Below are 21,583 nucleotides of genomic sequence, written 5' to 3'. Positions count from 1 at the left end.
ATAATGAGTGTTTCGATCCCTTTCTTATAGCCAAGACATTCTTGAATGCTGTCACCATTTACATTCTTCCTTCTTCAGTTGAAGATTAAGTTCATGTTTTACACCATTGAGAGTCTGAATATTGTCTTCAGTAGGCGGGTTTGATTAAAGGTCTGATAAGGAACAATAACATTGTGCAAGAAGGTGTTTAATATAGTCGAAATTGTATTTGTTCCATTTCTGTAATTTTGATGCACATCCCGAAAGTGTAGCTTGTAGAGTTTGCATAAACATAGTCCTACCAGTAGTAGAGTTCCATCTGTTGTCCACAATTTCAGCACAGTCAAGCGCTCCAATCCAGACAGCCTCAAAATGAAACCTCTTCCTTGGCCTTATATCATGCTTATAAGAACCCTCTAATTGCACATAAATCGCTTGGTGATCAGACACAGTATTTGGGATATATTGAAGCACTACGTAAGGGAATGAATCATGTCCTTCAATGGTAGTGAAACATCTATCAATATGTTCCCTAATATTAGCATCACCAGATCGCCCGTTGGACTATGTATATTTATACCCTAGAAAAGGAAGTGAATGGAAAAAACACTTATCAAGTACCCTCTTAAAACTATCTATCTGCCACGCCAAATGGGGTCTCCCTCCCAATTTATCTGCAGGTAGTAAAATTTCATTAAAATCATCAAACAAAAACCAAGGCAAACTGGACAATGATTTCAACCTCTCTAACAGCTACCATGAGAAATGTCTCATCATTATGTATAGGTTGCCATAAAACCTGTCAAACGAATGAAACCTTTTGTTGGATGTAACACCACCGAATCAATGTGGCCCTTAGAGAAAGAATTGATTGAAAGATTGACATCTTGTTTCAAAATAAAGCAAGTCCACCACCAAGGCTAGTTCGGTCAACTCCAAAACACCCAGACATACAAAATTTAGTCCTAAATATCTCAAGTTGATAATTAAGAAGCTTTGTTTCCATAATGAAAACAATTTTAGGGTTAGTAGATTTGAGCATTTGTGACAATGCTCGGAATGTTCAAGGATTCCCCAGACCTCGAACATTCCAACTAAGAAGTTTCATAGCTCATGGTAGGGCTGATCCTCAATCCCAACCATATTTGAAGAATCCATATCTTCATCTTTTTGGAGAAGTCTCCTTAATTTTTTAGACTTTGTGGTTTTAGTGAAATTAGAACAACCATGTCTTTTAACAGCAGAGATGGCTGTCCATCCTTTAGAGCCTACCTGAGCAGATGTTTCACCAGAATTGACTCTATTAACAAATTAATCAATAATACTTTCACCATTTACTGGTAGGTGAGAAATAATCTCCTTCATTGCATATCATTCACTATTATCTTTATCAGACATGTTAATATCTGCAGTAGTAAAAACATTCTCTAGTGATAGAATATGTGACACCTTAGCATTTGAAACCGAAACAACCAATTGCCAAGTATCGTTCCTAAATGATCTTGGATTAGTTTCCAAGTCCATAATAGTTTTTCCTTGTAGCCACTACGCTGACATGCCATGATTAGTTACCGGTAGAGAAGAGCCTTCCACCGTGAAGATAGGATCAGTTCTCATTGGCACCAAAGAGTGAGAGGATGCTCCATCGGAAGAAACGTTTGGATGAACATTTTTCTGGTGAATAGTTTTCCCTGCCAGATGCAGATTGATCGAATGGTTTGCTCGTAACCATGCACCATATTGATCACCATGATCAATACCATTTGCGTCACAATCCTTCTGTGTATGTCCCAATAAGCCATAATGAAAGCAAAAATCAGGCAATTTTTCATATTGAAATTCCACCTAAACAGGTTCACCCTTATGCAATGCAATCTTCATACCCCTACATAAAGGTTTTCGTATATCAATCTTTACTTGCACACATAAAAATTTCCCCAAGCATGAACCTTCCTCATCAGTATCAACCAGAATTCATTCACCTATAGATTTTGACATATAAGGCAAACGAACATTATGAATTTGAACCCAAAAAAATGCATGACGAGTGGACACTAAACCAAGAACGATTGAAGTAGAGATGTCTTCTGTGAGTACAAGTGCATGTTCAAAATGCCATGGTGCACCATGTATGACTCGCTCTTTGTCCTTCATACTAACAAAATGACACAAGAAGGTTGTGTCATTTAGTTCTTTAAATTTTGACAAAGTATGAGTTACCCCATAAAGAATGCATCATATCTTAAATGCACTTTTGTTAAAATGTGATTTTGTGTGGATGTGCACCAATAGACACTATTGTAATGTTAACCTATCTAAATGGTGTTCTTGATGGAGGATAAAAGTATCATTTTCATCATATGTTTAATGGAGTCTTTTTTGAAAACTATTTGTTACTTCATCCATCATAGGAGAAAGATGGAAAGATCACTCCTTACAGAACTAAAAGGAGAGAAAACCTCATGAACACAAAGCCATGAGAAGAAACCCTCATGCAAAAAAAATTTTCACACAGAGAAAATTTCCACGCAGAGAGATAATAGAAGGAATTACTACTAGAAAACTTAAGGTCATAGAATTTGTTAAAAACAAATTTTCCAAACAAAAACTACACAAATTCGGTATTCAATCAAATATTCATTACTCCTAAATCAAAACACAAAAAATACAAATGGTTTGTTCATGAAAATTCCCTTCGCATCATCTAACAAGAAGAATCATTAGTACAAACATAGCAGTATTTAAAGTGTAAAAATAACAAATTGAGAGAAGGAACCATAGCCACAAAAGTCATTTTCCTTCAAGAAGGATTGTAAACAAACAACTTTGCATAAATTTGTGTAAAATAATGTCTTATTACAAATTATTTTGAACAAATTAAATACTCTTTTGAGCAGATAATGAAGGTCCTCCAAAATCATTAATTCCAAATAATATTGTACATTTCCATCCATCTTGTGCCTGAGTTATTTTCTTTCATTGTTCTTTGCATCTGTAATCTAGATCTATGAAAATATGATTTAAACATGAATCCAAGCATCATGAATTCCTATAAAAATATAACCATTCATAAAGACAGTCATGTTGCAGATGATGCAAAGGAGAGTTTAGAGGCAAACTAAGGGCATATTTGGTTGATGAAATAAATATAGGAATAGAATTCCTATTCCATAGGTTTTGTTTTTTTTTATATTTGGTAAATTTTTGAATTTGGCAATAGTTATTCCATAGGAATATATATGTTTCTATTTGAAGAAATAACAATTCATTTTTAAAATTTTCAGAATTCATATTCTTATTTTTTAATTTGGATAAATTTTAAAATATCCTTATTACATTTAAATTTAAATTGATCATCACATACTAAAAATATATAAGTACATATAAAATTTAATTTTTGATTAATTTTTATCAAATTTGAATATTTTTCAATAAAAATAATTATTAAATATAAACTTTAATTTTAAATCAATATTTTTACCAAATATATAAATAGAAATTTTTTTTTTTCATTTTCTATTTCTATAAATAACTATTTTTATTTTTAAAGAAATAATTATCCTATATATAGCCTAACATTGAAGACGATGTAGATATAGTTTAGAAGACTTACATGTGTCGTGCACTTGCATTTTTAGCATTTGATTATCGAAAAATAAATTTTATGGCAAAGATGCAAACAAAATCAACAATTGAGGGTAAAAAAATATCAAAAAAGAAGGGAAAAAAAAAAAAAAGATCATGGTAAGGTAAGGTGAAAGTAAAAGCTGAGGAGCAACAGTATGAATAATCCTTTATCAAGTAAACATTTATTTTCTTATAAACTCTAAAATCATAAAGAAAATAGGTGTTTAGTAGATGCAAACAACCAAAAAAAAAAAAAAAAAAAGAAAAGAAGGAAAAAATTGTCTTTGAGAATTGAAACTTAAGAAAGAAGAAAGTGGAGGAGGATATTAACTGCAAATATAACGCAGAAAGAAAAAGACAAAAACAAAAAAACAAGAAATCAAGTGTAACGGCGTCGGTTTCAGCGAAAAACCGCCGACTTCCCGCTATTATTTTAGCATTTTTTGCTGACATCCTTCTAGATTTCTGCTTGTCACAACCATTTCCCTCTCCCTCCTCCTCTCTCTCTCTTTCCAAAGGAGTTACTCGCCGGGTCGACCCAGACGCCATGTTCTTCCTCCGAGTCCACTCGGTGGACGTCAACCACCCTCTCAGGTTTGAAAATGTTGAATTCACAACGAAAAACGCCTCGGTTGCTCCATCAAACCCTAATAATCCATCTCCGAAATTCAGCGAACGAAGAGGCGTGACGCACCTGTTTCGGAGCAAATCGCATTCTTCGCTTCCAAACACTGGTTCGAGGTCCACTCTCATCTTCGTCCTCGCCGTCCCCAACTACGTCTCCTTCGAGGAATTCATCCAATTCTGTGGTTCCCGCATCGACCATGTAATCGAGCTCATCTTCATCAGGTGCCATCTCATTGCTCTTCACGCTGTTTAAGGAAAATGAGTAAGAAAGTTTTGAATTTGTTGCTATGGGTTTGTGGCTGATCAAGTCCCTCTATTGGGTTTCCAAGAAAACCACAGAAAATGGACTACTGGGTTGTTTTGAGTGCCAAATTCTGAATATGAATGATCACAATTAGTCTAAAAATATTAGTGGGCTCAAATATCAAACGAGTGAAAATGCAAGTGTTTCATTAGATTCGGAAGTTTTAAGACATATAAGAAAATTTTAGAAATTGAAAAGCCTGTTTTCTTTCCAAACCCGCACTATTTTTTTTTAGCACCCAAAAAAAAGTCTAAATTAGTATATGATTTGGTTGAATTTAGGAACGATGGGATGGAAGATCGCTACAATGTTTTGATCAGGCTTATGAATCAGTTGACAGCTGATGGATTTTATTGCAGTTTTAATGGGAAGAAGTTTTCACCTGGCGAGGTAGATTAGTTTCGCTTTTATTGGTTTTAATTGCATGGATAACGACTTGTTTGATTTCTAGCTAATATGCTCTTGCCTTTTTTATGGCCTAACTAAGTTTAGGCTGAGATCTGCCATATCCTTTTTCTACTTTCTGTGGAGTACACAGAATCAGCTGAGTTAGCTGGAACACCTCCAGATGGGTGCACAGAATTGCCTACTTGCACGGTTTGCCTAGGTGAGGTGCAAACTGCTTACTTATTTTCTCCTCCCCAATTGGCTTGTAAACTGAAGTGGATGTTATTCCATGGTTAGATTAATTTTTACGCGGGCTGATAATTTTGATTGTGTATTGACATTTCTACTTTTTCTTGTTTCCTATCCACGTTGTTAGAGAGGTTGGATCCAGACACTAGTGGAATTCTGAGTACACTCTGTGACCATTCTTTCCAATGTCCTTGTGTTTCGAAAAGGACTCACTTGTCTTGTCAGGTGAGCTGGTTCTATCTTTCATTAGACTTCCATCGTATTTGTTTCATTTATTGATTAGAAGTCTTGTTTGGTTGAAGATATTGTTCACTGCAGTGGGGGCATCTTGGTTGGAACAAATTTTCAAATATCAATGTCAATTCAGGAGCATCTATGTCAAAGAAAGTTTCTAATTTGTGTTTTGCATGTATCAGGTTTGCCGATTCTGTCAGCAGCAGGATGAGAAACCAACTTGCTCTGCTTGTGGAACATTGGAAAATCCATGGATTTGTATGATATGTGGGTTTGTAGGATGTGGAAGGTAATGCATTTTAAATAATTATAACTTTGATAATTTGTGCGCATAGGCATTAGTGGAACAAAGTAAATTGACCTGCATCTTTATTTGTTTGGTCAGCTATACTGTTCCTCATTGTTCAGTTTTACTTTTACAATGCTGAAATTTTTTCTTCTTTTTATGTATTTATTTATTTTTTTAAAAAGGTACAAAGAGGGGCATGCTGTCAGGCATTGGAAGGATACACAGCATTGCTATTCTCTTGAGTTGAGCACACAACAAATCTGGGATTATGTTGGTGACCGATATGTTCACCGGCTGAACCAATCAAAAATTGATGGCAAATTGGGTGAAATGAACTCTCGCTGCATACCATTTGGAGATTGTGGTAGTTGTGCATGTAGTGAAGACTCTGGAATTAGTGCAGCACTCTATAGCAGCAAAGTTGAAACAGTATGTTTTTCCTAAGAAAATTTGATCTTGACCCTAGATTCTACAGTTTGTTGCAAAGGATTACTTTGAACCTATCTGATTGAGATAGGATTAAATGAACCTCGACTTATAGATGTCTGGTTCAATTTTGTTGGTTGACATATTATGTGTTTTGATCTCTTCTTCAGCATGTTTAACATGTCTATTACTTTTAGTTTCCAATGCACAAGAACTGATCTAGTGATTACTTATGTGACATCAGATTGTGGATGAGTATAACCATCTTCTTGCTAGTCAGCTTGAGGGTCAAAGACTAGTAAGTGCCCTATTTCCTATCTTGAACCTTACTTACCTCTTCTTGTATGAACTGTTTGTGTTTATAGAATCGTTTTCTCTCATTGTGTATCGATAGACAGCCACAAAATGGTGTCTATAAGTTTCCTAATATCATATTGAGGAGTAAATGTGGTTGGGGAGCTAGAATATTGCTGACTGTTGCTTTTGTATGAATAATAAAGACGGAGGGATTCCTAATCTGTATATAGAGACAAACTTGATAATGTGAAGTTGGTTTTATTTGGGAAAAAAATAGTAAGCCTTTTTTAACTTACCTTGATAGTGGCATGAGCAAAGAATTCCTATTCTCCACAATGAATAATGTGAAGTTGGTTTTGGCGTTTTGGCACATGGTATTGTTGCTTCTTTTTTTTTTCTTTTTTTTTTTTTTTTTAAAGGAGGGTGGGGAGGTTTGGGGTGAACCAGAAAAGTAAACACGTATATGAGGTTATTTCTTTTCTTATTGTGTTTTTTTCTTGCAGTATTATGAATCTCTACTCATAGAGGCAAGAAGTAAATTAGAAAGTGCAATTGTAGAAGCAGTAGAGAGTGCTGTGACTCACAAGATGCAGGACATAAAAAGTAGTCTGGAAAAATGCATAGAGGATAAAAATGCTGTGGCAGAAGTGAGTTTTCTTTCTTTTCTTTTTTTTTTTTTTTAATTATTATTATTTAGTTCTAGTTAGTTTGTATTTGGTTATAGCGTAGTATTTTTCGTTTTCCAGACATGCATTTGCATATGTTTTTTGCTACTTGATATCTTGACAATTTTATGTATTCTGTCTGATTTGTTTGCCTAGGTTAATAGAACTCTCATAAAAGATCAAGAAATTTGCCGTAAGAAGTTTAAGGAAATTGAAGAGCGGTAAATAATCTTCCATACACAATGTGAATCTTATGCTGGTAAGTAGCATAAGTTTTTTGTATACCAAATAAACCAGTTCATTGTTCTTATAGGGAAACTGCATCGCTGAGGTTGAGGGATGAGAAGATACTTGATTTGGAAGAGCAGGTACTGATTTACATTTTTAACTGTTCTGGGCGAGTTTTGCTATTTGAAAATGCCGGTTTATTAGCAAGTCATTGAATAATATTGATTTCAGATTAGAGACCTTACAGTCTACATTGAAGCCCAAAAAACGCTGAATGACATCACAGATTCAGATGGCATCAAAGGAGGAAGTCTCTTACCAATACCATCAAGACAGTCTCCCCCATCTAACACCAGAAGGTACACAAAGTCAGGCCGAAGACGGAATTAGAAGGCTGTCAATGTCAGAAATGGCATTCACATTGTGAATACATAAAGCTTTGCCAGTTCGGTTAATTCACCAAGGATAATTTAGATTGCAACAGTGAGTTCTGGTGACACATAGTTGATGGTGTTGTGTTATTGTAGAGAAACAATGCAAGAAAATCTGAATGATGGTCTCTTGGATCTTGGAGTTGCTATTTAATAGTTGTTCTCTATTAGGTCTTTCATTATCCATATTGATTTTCAAGCATAATTGAGATTGATTTGTATGATGTATAAGGAATAAATCAATTTAAACAGAAGAAATTTGTAAAACAAATGCGTACACGAGATGCGTGATTAATTGCAGATCTCTGCAAAAAGAGTGGATTTCTTTTTTGAAGATGTTCTTTTGCGCTAAAATGAATGAAAGGATAAAAATATGCAGTCATTTTAAATGGGTAAAAAAATATACCTGCACGAAAAATTATCATGGTGTCACCAAGAAGATAATATCTAGATCAGACAAGGATGATGAATATAAAGCTGAAAGTTATTATGACTAACACCTGATAATTGATTACAAAGCAGAGAAAAAATATTAATATTAATTTAGAGAAACCAATTCTGTCTGCAGTAGCACTAAAAAAAATTACATAGTGAATCAGACTGATATCAAACAGTTAGGGCCCCAACCGAATTAACTTGTAATTTCTCAACAAATTTCTCTATAATTAGACCCCAACTTATCCTTCTGGTACTTTTCTATAAATTTACACCATATTCATACTTAGTCCAATCATCCTATAAAATTCGGGGAACCAGCAGCCAGCGTGCCTGGCCACAAACTGATTTGGGCGCCACTTAAACAAACTCTCTACATGGTTAATTGACATGATCTGAACTATGGTTGCAGCTTCCCCCATGAAAATCGAATATCAAAATATGCCAGACCAGGGAGAGGAATGATCACATGGAAGAAATACATACACTCAAAGGTCCTTTTTGTCCAAGGCATGAACATTTAGTTGTCACCTTTGAGGTAGGTCTGAACCTGCTGCACCAGAAGTTGTGCTTGGACCAGCACCATTTTCAGTTGGAGGCAAGGTACCCCATTTTCCTTCCGACTCTAATGGCTCAAGTACATAGACTCCACCATCTGTAAGTCCTAGTGCAAACTGATTGGGTTCTGATGGATGTGCCGCAATGACAAGAGGATACACTCTTAAGCTGTTAAAATTATATTGCTCAATATGTTATGAACCAGCCAAAAGAGAAAATAAATTAAACAAATAGACAAACAGAGAGAAAAAGCAAGAAAAAGAAAAACTAGCACATCTTTTGCCTCTGTTTATTATGCAGACTAGAAATGCACCTTGGATTTGGAGGAAGATAAGCATTAGGATTAATTCGACATCTCAATCTGAGTGTCGAAGAGGTGAGAACACTCACACTTCCATCTTCAAAGCTCACATAAATAGACTGGCTATCACAAGAATATGTAGCATGTGTGATTGGACCACTAGCTTCTAGAGGGACCCACTACATGAGAAATATAGTCACATAACAAGAATGTTAATAGTTTAAATCAAACAATTAACTCCCAAGAATATTGGTATGATAATATGATGCCGATGCCTGCTTGGCCAATTATCACATGCAAGCAAACATTTATGTTAGTATTATGTATATGCAATAATCAAGATCTACAAAACAATGTCCTAACTTCAATATCAGCTTTTAACCATTTTAACAACTTAATTGAAAATTAATAAATAAATAAAATAAAAATAAAAAAGAAAGAAAGAAGGAAAGAAGATAGGCACACCTGCTTAGGGCATTCTAGTTTTGGTGCTTCGTATATAGCTATCTGAGTTTCATGAACAGCCAATAAATGTATCTGATCCTGGTGAAACTGAACTCGGGTATCTGCAAGAGCAGATGCAGTGCGTCCACTTGAAATCTTCAAGAACTTGCTCGTCTGCTTATCCCATCCGTTCGTGTGCCAAACGCATAACTGCCGGGAGGAGAAAGAAATAACTCACTCAACCTCAATATTGTAACTATGCAAGCTTCTCTAAAATGAAATATGAGGCTCAATGCATGAAGTTCCATTAGATTAAACCAAGAGAGTCAAGCCACTAAAGCATTATGGCAAAAGCCAGAGGCAACAATGGAGTAAAAACTTCAGAAAATAATTTCCAGATATGGTTGGCCAGTGAAATGGTTTCAACATTGAATTATGAAATGTAGCTAAAAGCCTACAGCTAAGGAAGGTAGCTATCATATATATCCCTAAGCTACACCTGTTGATATAAGTCCTCCAGGTTTAAAATTCTCTCATGAGCAGTTATCGTCTTTTTGTTGCAAGTTCATTGCCTAAGGTAACAACATGCATTTACATGCAGTCTGGAATTTCTTACCTGGGAGTCGGCTCCTGAAGATACAAGCACATTCAATACATGAGAGAAAGCTAGACCTGTTATCCTTTTCTGATGACCTTTTAGCTTGGTCTTAACCTGTGGAAAGGAGAGTACTAATTGTGAAAAATCAGAAATTTGATTCATAAAATTAAGGTGCAGTGAAAAAGTGCAAGACCTCATCAACTCGAACATTATAAATTTGAATGGAAGAATCCTCCATGCCTATGGCAATGATATTATTGTCTTGAGGATGAAATGCCAGAAATGTGGCTGCTGGTGGTGGGGGCATGAATGTTGTCATTGTCTGCAGTGAAGATAGCATAACCATAAGTATAACAAGGTAGTAGTGAAACAGATAAGAACATGTTGAACACCAGAGTAATAACATTTAAAATCTAAAAACTGCAAAAAAAATTAAACAAAAGCTCCTGGTTCTGGCAAGACAATTACATCTTGACTTGAACAGTTCTAAAATATTTTGGATTTAAGTAGAATGGATGCACTAACAACACTTCTAAGTGAGGATGTTATAGTGAGAACTACAAGTTCTGCCATGAGTTTCACAAGACTAATCTTATCCATCAAATTTTCCATACACCATAGCACTTCCGTATTTCTTCATTGAACAAAAGTAAACAACAAGTGTCCTAGATATTCCAAACAAGACATTAGGAAGCCACACCTTAAACGTCATCATATTGAATAGGGAGATTTTCCCTCCTGAAGCAGACATAACATACGAGTCATTCTTTGAAAGCGCAAAACACGAGACAGCATCTTCAGGGTTTGTATCACTTATGTCATTTGTCATTAATATTCCACTTGTAGGCTGCCACAATTGTGGTGCAACACTTGTTGTAGCCTGCAAAATAATTTAAGTGTTTGTGAACGGCAAGCTTGAGAATTAAAATGAGAAATACAACTCTTAACATAGAACTTCTACAACCTTCATTGACACATTTCGGTCATTTCTCTGCCATTTCCAGAGCTTGTGTACTGCATTAGATGCCAATGCCAGTATAGCAAGCCCTGAATTTGTATAAATTAATCTAGAAACCTGGAAAACAAAAAATCAATATATCAGATCTAAACTACAAACACAAAACTACCTCACATTCCAAAAGAAACCAATAATAATCTAATTAACTTGCAAATATCACCTTAACTAAAACCAAGAAGATTCAGAAATCAAGTTGCAAGTGCCTAAGAGTTATGAAGATCAACAAATCAACCACCAAATAAAGTAATCTATTCCTTACTGATAGAGGTCAATACCTCCTATGCATTTGCATTCAATGTTACTTGATTATATAAAAATTTTAAGGCATCATATGTAGATGATAATATAGATAGTATTATCAAGTGATTATCACTTAATCATCTCAAAAGATGCCCATAAGCATCTAGTAGTAATGTGATTAAATGTAGCACACACCCAACTGAATGATACTGCAGATACAATAACAATATATGCAAACATATTGTACATAGATTGCATGGCGGTTTGACACTTATAGCTTTGGTTTTATTTTACTTTCAGTTGAAGAAACATTCTCAAGAACCCAGTGAAAAATTGAAAAACTAAGAGTTCTGATCATACATTTCTATTGCAAATTAAACCTGCAAAAATCCAATTTTCAAATCTCTAAACAAACAAGATAAGCTCTGCCATTTGTCGTCATTTCTAAAGCTTGATGCAAATAGGTAAAACCAAAATAAAACATTGAGATATTAACATCTGTATACATCATGTATACAAATCAAAATTTTTCCAATATGCCTGCGCATAATGGAAATGCATGTATAATATTCCCATGTGGACTAGATAGAACAAAGTTCAAGTACAGATTTTACTACTACAATCTATACTTCTTTGAAAAGGTTGAACAGCTCAGTCAGAGAAACCAAAGATAAATGCAAGACAGTAACAAAGACAAGAAATAGACAGAATTTGACTAAAGGGAAGAAAGTAGGAGAAACTAGACAAACGCGGTAGAATAAGACCAATAGGGATAGAACTAGACAGAAGAGATGGAAGAATTGAGAAAACCCTAAAGGGAGAATAGCTTCATTTAATAATTGATAATCAATTCAAGTCTCAATCATCTGTCTAATAGAATTTTAAGTTCTCACTAGTTCTATTAAAAACAAAACCAATTGAATTCAGGAAACTAAACATGATATGGAAAACTAATTAAACAAGTAAACTAAATAAAGCCCTAATAAAATCCCACTGAATTATTCCTAACAAATTCTAATTTTTTATCCCTATTCTCCAGTTAACGTGCATTTTGCAGTATCAAGTGTCAAGAAAATAGATTGGAAAACTATGAAACAAATTAAAAGATAGAATGAGATGAAAAAATAATAAACTACTTTCTAAATTGGATCAATTTTTATTTTTATTTTTTTAAAGAAAAAAAGGGAAAGGAAGAAGAAGAAGAATTTTGAAAAGCGTAGAATAAAGCAAGAGCAACACCAACAATCGGTTAATTTCCTGACAGACTTTTTTTGTTAGAACTTTTTTCGACAGACTTGCAAAAGGTGAAATTATACCCTCATAGCTGTTAAATTGTCGGGCAGCTTCAGCGAGCGGCACTGTGATGGTTCATTGATTTCCGTTGGTTTCCAGATTCTTGATTTGTCTATTGACTCTTCAGCAATTCGAGGCTTCACATCAGCCAAACTTCGACCGTCATTGTTCTACATGAACTCAAAAAGAGAAAGGAAAGGTCAAATTGGTGTTTTGTGCATGCATGTGTATTTAATGTAAAAAAGTGCCATTTCTTAAGTACATCCACAAACCATAACGAACATGCATGACGGCATCAAATTTTGAACATGAAGTACTTTAAAAATAGTAACTTGTATGATAAATTTTTCTTCAAATATCAGGGTTACCCATTATAGAGGAGCCGAAACCTACCAATCCAACAATGGCCACTCCTGGAGCAGCTTGGTCTCCAATGTTTGTTCCACCAGCAATATTGGGGGAACCAAATGTGCCAATTGCAGGGTGCTGCAAATACAATGCATTTAGAAACATATTTGAACAAGATCTGCTAAGATTAAATTTTTGTACCTTCACAACAGCCGTGGAAGCAACTCTGGAAGCATCAAATGCACGATTTTCCACTGTTCGTAGAAGCCTAATGCCATCTGTATTTGCTAGTATTTTAACACCATTATCATTAGTTGACACAGCCAATAGTATTCCTTCCTTATTAAATCTGATACAAGGAGAGGCCTGCAAGTTGCATCACATCATGATAATTAGTTAGCAGGAGGGCAAAAACCAGTGTCAGGCACCGACTCAGGTGGATGTCAACTCAGCACTTGAAAAGAATGTGCAATAGTACAGAGGTTTAAAAGGTTCTACCAATTACCCTTTATTATAGTTCATTCCATGATGCTAGAAAATTTTAGGTTTTCTGAGTGAAAAGACTGATAGGACTTCAAAGTGCACGTCATACCAAAGTGTTTGCCATATTTTAGCATTAACAACAAATAACACCTACCGGTAATCCGCCATCTGCATCAGTACTTGTCAATAGATTGACATTATCCATGTCCCAAAATTTGACCATAAACTCATCACCAGCAGCCAAGAACCTGTTCTTAGTGGTATCAAATTGCACAACCCCTACAGAACGCTTTCCAAGACCATGATATGCACGCTTGACAGCTCCTTCACTTTCATTCCATTCCACTAAGTACGAATCTCCTTCTTTATTTGTCCCACATGAGAACAGCCTATAAGGTACACCCCAGTCAAAGCAATTCCATCACATTATCATAAAGTAAAAAAGAAGTCAAACACCCATGACCAATAAGAATATAAGAAAACAAAATTAGAAAACAATAATTGCAAAAATTATGTATCAACCTTGTTCCATCAGCACTGTATGCCATCGTAGTAGATGAATGACCTGGTGCATCATAGTCAACTCTGGAACCCACATTATCATACAACCATGCCTTTATTTTCCCATCAGTTGCTGTTGAAAATATAAACTGGAAAAAGAGAAAGGGGACAAGAGAATTCTTAAACCAAACATCCATATACTTACACAACCTACGAGACAAAAAATTGGAGTAACAAATAAATAGAACATGAAAAAAATTTCCTTGTGGGTTTACACCCTGCTGGATAACTTTATAAGTTGGTTCCTCACCTCCTCTTTGCCTGATTGAGTTAAATTAAAAATCAAGGTACAATTTACTTATCTACATAAACATCCATATTTCCAATATGGTGGCATGGATGTCCGTAACTTTTAGCAAGACCACATTGAAGCAGAAAATAACAGGTGCAGTTTGAATATAAACGGTGTACATGAGAAGCATGCATTCAAGAATTACAACAGGAAGGATTATATTTGATTTCAGTTTTGTGGATGAATTATATGCTAAGAATAAAGACGATCCCAATTCCATACTTTATTTTAAAGGGAACAGAGTTAGAATATCATTAATTTTTATTTCCATCATAATATATCACAAAATTCTTTCTAAAAAAAAAATAGAAAATAAAGGGAAAATGATAGCCAAAATAAAAAATACTTTAGTTTTTTTTTGACACATTATCTAGTTGATAAATAAGGATATTCACCTGAATACGTTCCTTGCGATGTGGACAAACAGAATATACAGGGGCTTCATGACCCTCAAAAGTATGCTGCAGAGCCCCTGTGACTGCATCCCACACCTGTAGAATTTGAACACTTAGAAATGATATTCAACATACACAAGCACATCAAAATCAGTGCCTAACCAAACAGACCTTAATGACCCTGTCCTCGCCACAGGTGACAATACAGAGCTGCTTGTTTGGATATGAGAATGCAAGATCATTGACACTGCCAACATGAGCCTCAATCTGCAAAAATGAAATTGATGATAATGATTAAGTCAATGTTTACAGCACCTAAAGTTAAAATCCATTTATCTTTAGAATTCAGAACAAACATGAATTGGAGACTGGAAAGGTCAAATGGCTAGTAAAGACAATGGGAAAAAAGATTGATTTATGGCACAAACCTCTAAATGATTCCGTAACTCATCACCACCCTGATAGGTGTATATGTGCACAATGTGCTTGGAGTATGCAACACCTGAATTAAATATAAAAATCATCATAACCAGCTTAAAGCCCATAATCTATTTTCAAAACTCTTTCCTTTGTGAAGCCCTGAATTATCAGGTATTTAATTAACAAAACAAAATACCTTTTCAACAGAACAGAAAAGATATAAAATGCATGATATACGATAATCAAAAACCACTTAAACTACCTAAAAGGGTTCCATCAGGACTCCACATCACACGGTTGATTGATGCTGTATAATCATTGGACAGAGATGCCTATAGGAGAATAAAAGGGTAATATTACCCAACATATGTTAACCCCCAAAAGCATCTACTTGATATTCAATTTTGAATGAATAAATTAAAATAGAAAGAAAAACCTGCAGGACTGCTGAACATGTTCCTAGATCCCAAACTTTGAAATTTCTCATGGCAATTCTTTCATGACTTGGTAGCTCATAAATCATGACGTCACCCATGTTTGTCCCAACTGAAATTAAAACATAGCCAACGTAAAAATAAAATATAACAAAAAACAGCTAAACTGGTGTATCAATAAATCAACTAACAAAAAGCTTTACCAAGTAGTAGAGTTTGTTGCACTGGATGGAAATCCATACTCTTTACACCTGAACCCAGACTTAGAGTCATAATAACAGACCTTGGCAAGTCATCAGAAGAATAGGAGCTCTGACCATGGTTCTGACTGGGGTATGCAACAGGCAAGATATTCACTGGTAGATTATTGGCCTGTTAAAAAATTCAGGATCAATCACATGTACCAAAAAATCAACTTTATTTTCCTTTGAAATAAAGGCAAGATCCAGATGGCCTCAAGTCGATTATTAGCCAAATTGTAGTCATTTAAATGCAGGAGTAACCAACTAAAACATACCTTCATGGACCTTTTATTGAACTGAGGGGAAAAGAAAGATGAAGGGTTTCAAAACGAATGGTTCACAACTCAAATCCCATTTAAAAGGGAACAGAAATGGCAAACCTAAAGATGAAGAAAACTGCACAAAGTCCCCATTATCCCCTCACCCTCCCTCTATTTGCTTCATTTGAGTATTAAGTTTGACAAGTCATATGCTCTATTTCTTAAGTTGTGTCAGATGGGTATTCAAATGCACAAAGGAAAAATGCTCATCCTGATATTATAAATCAATTTCTGAATGATATATTGCCATGTAACACCCACATCTTGGCATAAAATCATTCAATTTCTTAGTCCATGAAACACACTTAATAACTATAAATCTAAAACCTCAAATAACAAACATCTCAAAGTCATTAAAATAAATTCAAATATCAGATACGCATAGCTTTTGATTTAATGAAATAACTCATAGAAAGTTCTATGCAGAAATTATAAGATGGAAATGTACTTCATCTGACATTCCAAATGGTCTTGATCTCTTCAGAACAAGTTCAGAATCTGCAGTTTGATAATCCATAGCTGGGTTATTGGTTGGAGGGGTTCTAGGGCGCTTCAAGAGGGCTCCTATCATGAAAAGCACATTTAATAAAGTAAAATTAGATGATTAGGAGAACCATAATACCCAAACTAAAATTATAATTTAAAACCAAAAAAAAAAGGAATTATTAACACTTCCAAGAGGATGACGCACTTAAAGAATAATATCAGTTTGCAAGAGATGATGCACCAAAAGAATAACACCAGGATGGTTTAAAAAAGCGAGTTCTAGTAATTACTGAACCATAACATATCACTTCTTTTTATGATTCATCATTACAAGATGCCAAATGTATTCGAGCATAAGCTTCTATAAAGGGAGAGGGGGGAAAGAAAAATGCGTAAGGTAGAAATTTAGAAGCAATTAAGCTCAACAGGGAGCAATCATTTTAAGAGGAGAAACCCACAGCCAATGCAAATTAAGAGCATAAGGGATACCCTTGATCAGGTATTGAAGAATTGTAAGTGGAGAACAGCCACAATTCGAAACAAAACAATAATAATAACAATGCATCCTGTTAAATTGCTGCATTAGGCCCATCTAAACCTAAAAACAGAGCTCCAGAATATCCAATAAGCAAGATATATACATTACTACCTGCATTGTTAGTTGCCAAACTAATAGGCCCAGCAGAAGGTGAGGGGTGAGGGACAGGAGATGGATTTGTCATCCATCCAGCAATAGATGTAGGAAGAGCAGCTGGTGTGGGCTGAAAAGGCTACAGACATAGATAGACAGAATCAAACTTTTTGAAATTCAAACTTCAACAGAGCTTAACTGCCTCGAAAAGACAAAGTGTAATTTTCATTCCATTTCACTTACACCATGAGCACTCAATGGTGGGAAACCCCCTGCCTTTGGGACAGCTCCCATTAAGGGATTAGTGACAGGGGATGGAGCCCTGGCACCATTGGGCTGCCCACAACTGTGATCCACAAATAAGGTCTTTATGTCAGGGTTAGGTCTTGGATTCTTGCAAAGCTGATGCTGCCAGTTTAAACTGCAATATTTCATTAAATAAATCAAATTTCGTAAAACTAAAAGCAAACACAGCCGTAAAGTCTAAAATACATGGGATAGAGACTTTGCAAGGACCTTTGATTTATTAGTGTCCTCAATCTTGAGTTCTTCAAGGCAGGAAATTGAAGCTTATCACGAAATAGAGGGTTAGCTTCTATCAACTTTTTCAGTTCGCCAAGCATTATATCCCTTGCAGACTTAGTATCTCCATATTTAGATAGCTGTTCATTATCTCTGTCAATTAACACAAACCCATTAACATGCAATAAATGCCACAAATATACGATAATTAACGCCACCAACAACAACCATTATAAGAAAAACTATCCATACCTAAAGTTCTCCAGAGTCAGTAGCTGTGTAATTTCCTTAAAAAGCTCTTCATTAAATGCGGCAAACACTTTTAAGTCCTTGACTAAAATATCCACGGCCTTAGCTCGATCCCGCCTACAATAATTATTTACTTTATTCATTTCTTTAGCATGTGTTCGGGTAAAAAATAGAAATTTGAGTAAACAAACATAACAATAACTAAACCAAACAACACTAACGGAAAGTTCGCAGTTAGGATTTAAAGAAAACGATAAGGCACCTACTTGTCTAAAGCTTCAAGGTACTTCTGCTTGCGAATCTCAAAGAAGATCTTCATAGAGTATCTATTATCATCAACCTTTGTGAAACCAGAGAGATACTTCTCTACCTCGTCCCACTCTCCATTTGTCACCATATCCTCAAAGTACCTCATATTGAAGTAAAAAGTCGACTCTTGCTCCAACCTCCACAACCACAATCACAATCAAATTAAATAAATCAAATTAAATAATTATCTAAAATGAAAAAAAAAATACAAAATTCCCACAGCATATATTAAAATCACAAAGAAAACAAGAAATGTGAAAATTGAGCATACCTGTGAACTGTTCCTTTGAATTTTTCTTCGTCCAGAAACTGAAGTATGAGAAAAACAAGCTCTCTGCTAAGCGAAGACATCTTTCTCTCTGCAAAAGGATCTAAACCCTCCCAGATCAATTCAACAATACTGCATCACCAAAACAAATAAAAATCCCTTAATTACGATTCGAAAAAGACAGAACCAAAACCGGAAAAAAAAAAAAAAAAGAGTTAAGAGCCTTTGTTAAAAAACTGGAACAACAAAAAATAAAAATTAAGGAACGCAAGGAAAACGAGCAAGAAAATTTGAGAGCAATGAGAAGGAAACAGCGTGTACCTGAAAGAGATTAATCGTACAGATCGGAGAGTTTCTCGGAAAAGACGAAGAGGAAGAAAGGGGTGGGAAAGGTTCAGAGCTATCTCTCTCTACTTTCTCTCTCTAGCATTTCATCTTTATGGAGCGCTTCTGCTAAGTATTTATACAGAGAAAAGGGTTAGGGATTTGGGAGAGAGAGAGAGAGAGGTCTGAAGCAAGAAACAAATGTATCAGACAAATTAAATACCGTGCGCGAGGACGAGATGAGATGCATTGCCATCATAACTTATGTGATACGAACCTGTCCTTATAAATGAAAACTCATCGTGCTTATATTGTGTGATAAGTCAAATGACTTATGCAGGTCATTAACTCGCTTTGGATTTAGGAAATGGAATTGGAAATGGAAATGGATTTTTTATTTTATTTTTTATTTTTCCTTACGACTTCAGATTTGTGGAGGTTTCCGATAATAGTTAATGTAATCATTATTCTAAGAACTCTCTAGAACTAATGCCAAAGTTTTCCACTTTTAAATTTTAAATAAATAAATAAATAAAATTGGCAATGTCGCACATTGAATTATATCAGATCTGTATATTACACTCTAAATACTTTTTTTTTTATAGCATTTTACACCCTTATGAATTAACCAACATGCAAGGATTTTGTGGTTTGGGAATGTTAAATGTTAAAAAATTATTTAAGATGTTATATGGACGCTATATAGACGCAACAGTGCTAATATCTTTTTAAAAAATTAATTAAATAATATTATATCATTTAATAAATAATTTTAATAAATATTTTAACAACTCTAATATTATTTTTTATTAGTATATTGTAATATTTTTTCCGATGTAATCTTTAATCAATATTAATCAAATACCCAAAAAAAAAGTTGGTTATAATAGTCAAATACATTAAAAAAAAAAAAAAGAAACAAAACAAAACAAAACAATTTTATTGATTCTATATATATTTGAAATAGTAACAATACAAGCATCAAATTATTTACAATTTTTTTAAAACACGAGTGTTAACAATTATTGATTTATTATTGGAAAATTTTTATTTGCGCTTCTTCCATTTTAATTACATTTATACATTATGCCATTGGAAATTCAACACTAACTTTCTTTTAATTTTTGTAATTTATCAAAATAAACCTATACATTAGTTTTAAAGTTAACGTCAAATCTAAATGTTCTTTCAAATTTTTTAAGAGAAAAAAAAATGAGAAAAAAAATCTATGTTATATAATTGAATAATTTTATGAAAATACAATTTAAGCTTTGACTATTAAAATTAATTGGTCAAAAATAATGGGTAAAGTTTGTTTTGATAATTTATTAAAATTAAAGAAAGGTTAGTGATAAGTTTTCAAAAGTGTAAGATTTAAATATAATACAACTAAAGCGATTTAAATGAAATTTTACAAATTCTATAATAAGAACATATTCTTTGAGCAATTTTTTTAGGCTTCGAGTGTAAACTCAAACCAATAAATTAAGATAGAATTTACAAAAATAATTAATCAAAGAATCTATATACATTAGTCCTCTTTCTATCAAAATCTATATACATATAGTCAATCCCCTATCAGTATATTCTATCAAGATTTTTATTAATTATTAGTTTTTTGACAGTTTTAGGGGTTTAAATTAAAGATTTATTTATTATTGATATGAGTCTATTAAAATACTAAAATTTAAAAAAAAAATAAAAAACTGGTAAGAAAGATTATAATTGAAAATTTATTAAATTGTCCTGATATGATATTGACTCAATTCTTAAAAGGACAATTAATAATAAAACTACTACTACTTTTATAGGAATCTATTTGGAATATAATTTCTATTTTATACGAAATCAATATATTACTTACTATATATTGATAACTCAGTTTTAAAGATAATAATTATAAATTTAAATTTTTTAATAAAAAAATATCAGGATAAATAAATGTTATATGTTCCATGAACCAAAGTTTTTAATAAATAATCATGGCCATTGGAATGATAGAATCCAACAATATATAAACTATGATCAACAATGAATTTAAATTTGACTTTCCATTTTTTATCCACTTTTGTCTCTTAGATTAGACCATTTCAACTGTTATGAAAATTTGTTAAAAACATTGGTATATTGAAACATTCCTGATATATGTCCACAGAATTATGATGTGTTACAATATCTAAAAATATCACTTCAATTAGTAGTTTGAAACAAAAAAAAAAAAAAATCTAATTTTCTAGAGGATAACTTTTAATATTTATCATTTGCTTCTCAAAAGTCTTTCAATACAATAATCTTTTTTTATGAAAATGGAATCTTATATAGAGTGTTTATTTTAAGAAAGAACAAAAATTACATGTAAATGTTGGTTTGTACAAGTATGAACACCATGATCTGGAATGCATTGTGCCAAGGAAAACATAAGATTGGCTATGACAGGAAGTGGCACAAGGGCGTGAGGGAAAATATAGTTCCGGGGTTTGGTCGCATGATGTTTGAAATAGAAACAAGTATCTCAACACAAACCTTATTCAATAGCCAAGTGCCCATCAACTTTTGAACCAGCCAAACTCAGGGGATAATTTATGGAAAAAAAGGATAAAGACAAAAGTCTTTTTACAATAATTTTTTTTCTTATGGTTAATTATTATTATTATTATTATTATTATTTA

The 21,583-nt window shown here is 33.8% G+C and overlaps 2 protein-coding genes across 6 annotated transcripts; one reads left to right on the top strand and one right to left on the bottom strand.

Moving 5' to 3' along the window:
- Positions 1–3,834: 3,834 nt before the first annotated feature.
- On the top strand, positions 3,835–8,014 carry LOC107428357 (BRAP2 RING ZnF UBP domain-containing protein 1). 3 transcript variants are annotated; one of them, XM_048470041.2, is made up of 12 exons: positions 3,835–4,200; positions 4,279–4,455; positions 4,819–4,927; positions 5,030–5,144; positions 5,301–5,398; positions 5,590–5,696; positions 5,879–6,125; positions 6,367–6,420; positions 6,923–7,066; positions 7,241–7,305; positions 7,398–7,452; positions 7,544–8,014. In XM_048470041.2, the coding sequence occupies exons 1-12, from the start codon at positions 4,154–4,156 to the stop codon at positions 7,700–7,702; spliced, it is 1,377 nt and encodes a 458-aa protein (XP_048325998.1). In that variant the 5' UTR covers positions 3,835–4,153; the 3' UTR covers positions 7,703–8,014. The 3 variants fall into 3 exon arrangements, with proteins under 3 accessions (XP_048325998.1, XP_048325992.1, XP_015894369.1); XM_016038883.4 differs by having other exon boundaries at positions 3,836–4,455; XM_048470035.2 differs by lacking the exon at positions 6,367–6,420 and having other exon boundaries at positions 3,835–4,455.
- Positions 8,015–8,266: 252 nt separating this feature from the next.
- Positions 8,267–19,109, bottom strand: LOC107428444 (topless-related protein 4-like). 3 transcript variants are annotated; one of them, XM_025075871.3, is made up of 26 exons: positions 18,912–19,109; positions 18,594–18,693; positions 18,280–18,459; positions 18,017–18,130; positions 17,759–17,917; positions 17,486–17,663; positions 17,261–17,381; positions 16,574–16,689; positions 15,767–15,935; positions 15,566–15,675; positions 15,392–15,461; positions 15,138–15,211; positions 14,881–14,976; positions 14,710–14,805; positions 13,984–14,111; positions 13,616–13,850; positions 13,180–13,344; positions 13,024–13,116; positions 12,654–12,800; positions 11,044–11,154; positions 10,780–10,959; positions 10,273–10,401; positions 10,098–10,193; positions 9,503–9,691; positions 9,050–9,216; positions 8,267–8,904 (listed from the first exon to the last, which is right to left on the bottom strand). In XM_025075871.3, exons 2-26 carry the CDS (start codon positions 18,671–18,673, stop codon positions 8,706–8,708), a joined length of 3,402 nt encoding a protein of 1,133 aa, XP_024931639.3. In that variant the 5' UTR covers positions 18,674–18,693; positions 18,912–19,109; the 3' UTR covers positions 8,267–8,705. The 3 variants fall into 3 exon arrangements, with proteins under 3 accessions (XP_024931639.3, XP_015894461.3, XP_015894468.3); XM_016038975.4 differs by having other exon boundaries at positions 18,594–18,722; positions 18,912–19,108; XM_016038982.4 differs by lacking the exon at positions 9,050–9,216 and having other exon boundaries at positions 18,594–18,722.
- Positions 19,110–21,583: the final 2,474 nt, after the last annotated feature.

Source organism: Ziziphus jujuba, chromosome 1 (genome assembly GCF_031755915.1).
Source record: "Ziziphus jujuba cultivar Dongzao chromosome 1, ASM3175591v1".
NCBI lineage: Eukaryota > Viridiplantae > Streptophyta > Magnoliopsida > Rosales > Rhamnaceae > Ziziphus > Ziziphus jujuba.
This window is presented reverse-complemented; position numbering and strand designations above follow the sequence as displayed.